The 6,643-nt window shown below is 54.8% G+C and overlaps 1 protein-coding gene across 1 annotated transcript in view; it reads left to right on the top strand.

The window, feature by feature from the left end:
• The window catches only part of SH2D6 (SH2 domain containing 6), a 13,456-nt gene that overhangs the window by 1,538 nt on the left and 5,275 nt on the right, over nt 1-6,643 (top strand). Inside the window, exons 2-7 of the mRNA XM_014530089.1 lie at nt 4,674-4,730; nt 4,850-4,875; nt 5,266-5,300; nt 5,710-5,768; nt 5,856-5,979; nt 6,556-6,623. Coding sequence (XP_014385575.1) covers nt 4,674-4,730; nt 4,850-4,875; nt 5,266-5,300; nt 5,710-5,768; nt 5,856-5,979; nt 6,556-6,623 — 369 coding nt within the window. The remainder of the gene's footprint in view (nt 1-4,673; nt 4,731-4,849; nt 4,876-5,265; nt 5,301-5,709; nt 5,769-5,855; nt 5,980-6,555; nt 6,624-6,643) is intronic.

The following is a 6,643-nucleotide window of genomic DNA, read 5'->3' on the forward strand; positions in this document are numbered from 1 at the left end:
GGCCTGTCCCATGTCATCCACTTGGCCCTAACCTCTTGTTCAGAAAGGTCTCTCTTCCTTCTTCTACCCCACCCCTTCCCCTGGCCCCTGCAGATCCCCCATTCCTCTAGGACAGTGGTTCTCAACCTGTGGGTCGCTACCCCTTTGGCGGTCAAACGACCCTTTCACAGGGGTCGCCTAAGACCATCCTGCATATCAGATATTTACATTACGATTCATCACAGTAGCAACATTACAGTTATGAAGTAGCAACAAAAATAATTTTATGGTTGGGTCACACCATGAGGAACTGTATTTAAAGGGCCAGAAGGTTGAGAACCACTGCTCTAGGGCAATGGGAATCTATACCCATTCTTGTATTCTCAGCATCCTTTCCCCCTGCTCCCCTGGCCAAGGGAACCCTGGCTGTCCGGGGTGGCCTCACACTCCCAGCCCCTGCCCTTGGCCTCACCTCCCACTGCCAGGGCCCCTCCTGCCCCAAAGACATCCTTCTTCCAGAGCTTCCTCACGTTTGAAATCCAGGTCACCCTCCCTCCTTCCTGTCCTTCTTTTTTTTCTTTAAAAATTCTGTATTGACTGATATTTTAATTTATAAAAATGTCTCAAGAGAATAGCAAGCTAAAGCGGTGACACCTTTCTACCTGGTCTCACCTTCCCAGGAGATGCTGGCTGCATTGTTTAGGCTCTTGGCAGCCACGTGGCGATCTCACTGATGCTGCACTTTCTAAATCAGAGCTCTTAACTGAAAACAGACAAACCGACCCCGGCTAGTTTAGGCTGAAAAATAATTTACTATGAGGATTCTGGCCCTGGCTGGGTAGGTCAGGTAGTTGGAGCATTGTACACAGAAAGGTTACGGGTTCGATTCCCAGCTGGGGTGTATACGGGAGGCAGCCCATCAATGTTTCTTTCTATGTCTCTCTCTCTCAAAAAAAAAAATCAGTAAAAACATATCCTCAGCTGAGGATTTAAACAAAAATAATTCTGTAGCTCAGAGCATCTGTAGGAGGGACAGAGAAGCAGCCAGGAACAATGTCCCAAGGGTTACAGCCAAGCTGGCCTAGTGGAGGCACCTCTGAGCACAAACACCCCCGTGTGCCCACACCATGGACCCAGGCCCTGGGTGGTGCCACGGGGCCTCAGCCTCCTCAGCCTCTGGAAGCGGGATAAAGCTGTCACCTCTCCGCAGGGTGGATTCCTCTGGGGGCCTGTTTCAGATTCAGTCTTGCATGAGGGCATCTGACTGGCAGAATGCCTGTAGCCCAGCTGCAAGGGAGGCTGGGAAGGCCTCATTTGGCTTCTGTGACAGGGAGCAAGATTCATAAGATGGAGATGCCCCAGATGTAGGCAATGCTCAGCAACCAGGAAGAATGGCAGGTGCCCCCTTCAGTTCTCTCGGAGTCAGTCCAGCCACCTGCATTTCAGCTGCTCCTGTTCGACCTCTGCACTCTCCCACCTCTGAGTCCTCTGGCTACAGGCTTACCTGTCGTCCTTCGGGTCCTCAGAAACCACCCCCTCCTCACAGGGCTTCCTGCTGCGCTCACACCAGGGATCCCAGCTAGAGGGCACCACCTCCTCTGTCTGCTGACAATGACCTCGGCCAGGGCACCACCACCTCGGGAAGAGCTGATGTTTACTGTGCACACACTGTGTGTTTCACGAGTTGTCATCTCATTCGACCCTCAGACCCACCCCACCCCACCCCCTGCCAGAAGGAATGCCTAATTAATATCCCCATTTACAGAAGAGGACACGGGAGACCACAGAGATGAGCGTCTCCTGGGTTTGCCCTCTCCGTCACTCACAGTGGTCTCTTGAGAGCAGGGTGGGTGTCACGTTCCTTCCCTGTGTTCCCAGGGAGCTAAAGGCTGCATGTGATTCTCAGGGGCCCAGGAGTCACGTCCTCTGAGACGCCTGCAGAACAGCACTTCTCAAGCCTGACCGATCACAAGATGGATCTGGGATGCTTGTTAGAAGGAATCTAGATTCCCGATTCTCTCATGGAGCATCAGTTCTTAAGATCTCAGGCATCTGAGACTTTTGACAGCTCCTCCAGTGACTCTTGTGATCCTGCCAATCGAGAAATACTGCTCCAGACAGCTGTTCCTTAGGGGCACACTGGGCCTATAAGTGGTGGGCTGCGCTCTGTAGAAATCAGAACCTGAGAGCTGAAAAATGTGCTTTGAAGGACCATAAATCAGGCGGTCACCTGCTGTCAGACAGTGCAGCACGGAAACCTTTAAAATGTGTTTCCAGAAATTCTCCTTCTAGAAATTCATCCCAAGGGAATGGTTACGGTTGTGTGCAAAGCAATCCTGTGCCAAAGACGGAGAAAGGATGCCCAGGTCTGCCTGTGCAATTAGCAAGAAGCGGTCCTGCGGGCACACAGCTGTGAGGCAGGACTCCGTCCTTTCCCTTCCCCCTGACCTGTCCAGGCCAGTGACCCCATGGAGATGACACGGATTCCATCCTCTGCCTGGGCCCTTTTGCTCACACAGGCCCTGCATTTGCCTATGCAAAGCCCCAAAGAGAGGGAGGGTGTGGCCCAGGTGAAGGCAGTATGGACTGGGAAGGCCTCCTGCTGACTTGGACTTGCTGACTCTGGTCCCCTAGGACAGTGGTCGGCAAACTGCGGCTCGTGAGCCACATGCGGCTCTTTGGCCCCTTGAGTGTGGCTCTTCCACAAAATACCACGTGCAGGCGTGCAAGTACAGTTCGATTGAAACTTCGTGGCCCATGTGCAGAAGTCGGGCTGTGTCCCATGACGCCAGGCCCGGGCTGTGTCTTCGTTGTTGTTCTCTTAGTTTTTCCCACTGCACCAAATGGGCTCCCTGTTAGCCATCTCAGTGCCCTTTTGCCTGCAGGTCCCAGGATTACCTGGTCTTCCTCTCTGAAGGCTGTGGCCAGCGCCAACCCTGGTGCTCTCTCTCCAGTGCCCTCAGCATCATGGCCTCCAGAGATGCAAGCAGATGGCCTTCCTTTCTCCTTTGTGCCAACAGCCAGGATCGTCCCCAAATAATAAAGACAGGAAAGTTACAGTGCCCCAGAAATGTCTTACATTCATGATCGTGGTCTGTGTTTCCTCCTTCCTTGGTTTAAACAGAACTAGACACCAGGCTCCAGCCCGACTTTTTACCCCAACACTTCTCAGAAGTCAAAGTTCTAAAATTCACGCAGGTAACAGCGCACCTGGAAGTCATGGGCTCCTTTGGGGGGCTCGCAAGTTCCGATGCATATAAGTCCATCACAGGAAAGTTGGGTCAGGACCCAATCCTCGATGAGGTACAGGATGGCTCAGTTGTTTGCACACAGGCTCTGGGCTGGGAAAACTTGGGGTTGAATCCCATGTTCAACACTCAACTTCTCAGCCTCTCAGGGCTGTGGACTGAAATGTGTCCCCACAAAATTCATACGTTGGCGCCCTGACCCCCAATGTGACTGCGTTTGGAGATAGGGCCTTTAGGAACATCCTTGAGGATAAGCGAGGTGATGGGGATGAGGCGTGATTCAATAGGACTGCTGTCCTTATAAGAAGAAATGACACCAGAGATGCCTCTTGCATGCTCAGAGGAAAGGCAAGAAATTGTCTGCCAGCCAGGAAGAGCTCTCGCCAGAAACCAACCCTGATGACTTTGATCTTGGACTTCCAGCCTCCAGAACAGAAAATATTTTAACCTACAAGTCTGTAGTATTTTGTGATGGCAGCCCGAGCTGACTCAGACACCGAGTTTCCTCATCTGAAAAGCAGGAATAAAACGAGTCATTGCATCAGGAAGCTGAGGAAATACACATGTAATGCCTGCCTGTTTAGTTTTCTTCAGCACCTGGAACAGTGTCTGGCATAGTGGATGTTCAATAAATACCCACTGAATGAACAAACACATCCATCAGAAAAGGAAGCTGTCACATTAAATTAGGAGTGCATATCCCTGAGCTTTTCACTAACCTCCGTTTCCTGGATCACTGATCTCCAGCAAATGACAGCAGGAATAAAGGGTTTAAGGAAGGTGTCTGTGCCTGACAGGTATGGCTCAGTAGTGGCAGGTCAACCCATGAACCAGGAGGGCACAGTTCCATTCCTGGTCAGGACACATGCCCAGGGTTGTACATTCCCCAGTCGGGACCATCCAGGAGGCAGCCGATGGATGATTCTTCCTCATCATTGCTGTTTCTATCCCTTTCTCCATCTCCCTTCCTCTCTCTGAAATTAATTACAAAAAAACAAGAACATTAAAATGTTGACGGCTGGGGAAAGTGTCTGCAAGGACAGTTTCCTGTTTTTAATTGGATCTGCCCACAATGTCATGTCTTCTGTGAATTGGGAAAGGGCTTGGTCTGGCTGATCTCAGGGCAGTTTGAGCCTCTTCCAGGAGGAGGGAAATGCATCGGAGAGCTGTAGGACGCCTTAGAACCCTGGCCTAACTTTCCAGGCCTGGGCATGGAGGGGAGAGCTTTTTCTCTCTCTTTTTAAAAGACTTTTGGAAGAGAGAGCTCGTCCTCCTGTGGGGCAGAGGGGCTGGAGACCACAGCTGGGGGAGGCCATGTCGGGGAGCTGGGGCTGGGCCCTGGGAGTGGCAGGGGTGAAGCTGGTCTGGGGTTGGAAGCCACAGCAGGCCCACCTTCCAGGAGCTTATGAGATGCAAATGATGCAACAATAGGGCCCCTGTCCCCAGGACATCTGTGCCAGAGACTGGGCTTCCGGGAAGCATAGCTCCTTCACCTTGGCCATGGTGAGACTTGGTTGGGGGCAGCCCCAGGTGCACAGACCTGCCCACCCCTGGGGGCCCAGGACTCTGGGGAGGGAGAGGCGTCCAGCTGCACTGACCACCCCCTTACCCCCTCTTTTCAGGACAAGCTCAGGGAGAGTAAGCGCCGGTGAGTACTCAGCTCCTCGCTTTCCTTCGCTCCTCTTTTGTCTCCACCTCGCCACCCCTTTCCCGGGCACAGCCATCTTGGAGCTGTGCTGGCTATGCCTGAGCCCTCCCCACCCACCTGGTCAGACCATTCCTGTACCTCCACCACCCTGTGAGCAGGAGGGCTCACCCACTCCTGGCTTCCCTTGGGCACCAACTCATCCAGCTACGTACCCAGGGCACTAGCTCTGCCCCCAGATTCTAACCCCTGCTGCCCTGCCCCAAGCTGCCGTCACACAACTCCAGGGGCTCCATCCACTGTCATGGGGGTGAATGTCTTCGAGTTGTGTAGTGTCTGGCTGATGAAAACTCAAGGGCCCCTTGGGCAGAGTTGACTATAGTCCGATTGCAGGTTGAAGCCACCCCTTTCACCCCTCAAATGTGCAGGTAAGTGACACAGTGGGCAAAAAGGGCTCAGCAGGACAGGGTCCCTTGGGATTTGAGTCTCCCTGAGTGGCCTCTCCCCCACTTGTGGCCGTCACAGTCCAGCACCGCTAAGGCACCAGGGCCCGGCCTCCCCGCCTCCTGGTCAGGATCAGGAGGCCTTGAGTTGGGGGACTGGCCCAGGGGCAACAGGCAGCTCGCTGGGAGGCGCCCTTGTTTCCAAAATGCCTCTGTGGTGGCCCTGCTGCACTGTGAAAAGGCCCCCCTGAATGGGCCTTTGAGCTGAGTGGAGCACTGAGGCCCACTGTGGAACTGCAGGTGGCTTATTATATCAGGGAGAGAGAGGAGGTCATTGTGCTGGAATGGGGGTGGGCTGGGGGAGATGCCGCCCTCTCATCAGTCTCCTGTCCAGACTCTCCGACTTGGAGAACAGATGTCCCTCTGCCTGCCCCAGGGACCTGGAGTCCCAGGGTAAGTCCAGCTGCTGAGCCTGGGGTTGGGGTGGGGGTGGCAGGGGCCACCACTCCTCTGCTCTTCTTCCATCCGCCCTGTTCTCAGCACCCCGTCCCAAAGGCCCAGGAGGAGGAGGAGGATAGCTATGAGCTGCCTCCCTGTGAGGCTCTGCCTGTGAATCTAGCCCCTGCCCGCCTTCCTGGCACTGTGGAGGAATCTTTGTACCTGGGTGAGGCCTGGGAAGTGGAGGCAGAAAGTACGGGGTCTGGGCAGGACAGGAGGAGGGTGCCCACAAGGGGAGAAGGCGCAGGCCTGGCCTCTTCCTCATCTGTGTTGGGCTGTGAGAGGAGGCCTCAGCTGGCTGGGGAGAGGGAGAGGGAGAGGAGGAAAAGGAAAGGGAGGGGGAGAGGGAGAGGAAGAGGGACAGGGGGGAGAAGGAAGGGGAGGGGAGGGGGGAGGGAGGGGGAGGAGGAGAGGGCAGTGTAACCAAGGCAACAATGGGAAAGCAGGAGGCCTAAGGCCTGACTTGGTCCCTGGGGCCTGGCGTTCCCCGTTCTGAGATACCAGCAATCTCAGAGCAAGGGCAGGGGCGCCAGGAGAACCCCCTGTCATCCCACCCACACGCCTCTCCAGGCTGGGCCGGATGGGGGCAGGGAAGCTGGCCACCTTCAGTTGCCATGGAGACGGGCTGTCGGGAAAGCATGGAGCTGGGAGGGAGGAGGAAATAGAGTCCAGGTGGGGAGGGAGGAAAATGGGAACCTACATGGGAGAAGCCTAGAGATTCAATGCTGGGTGTCTTTTCCAGATCATTCTGGCCTCCTGGGCCCGTCCAAGTCTCCGCCGCCACAGCAGCTCCAGCCCCAGCCCGCGATGGTGAACAGCCTCCCCAAGTC

The sequence above is a fragment of the Myotis brandtii genome, unplaced genomic scaffold, assembly GCF_000412655.1.
Source record: "Myotis brandtii unplaced genomic scaffold, ASM41265v1 scaffold714, whole genome shotgun sequence".
Classification (NCBI taxonomy): Eukaryota; Metazoa; Chordata; class Mammalia; order Chiroptera; family Vespertilionidae; genus Myotis; species Myotis brandtii.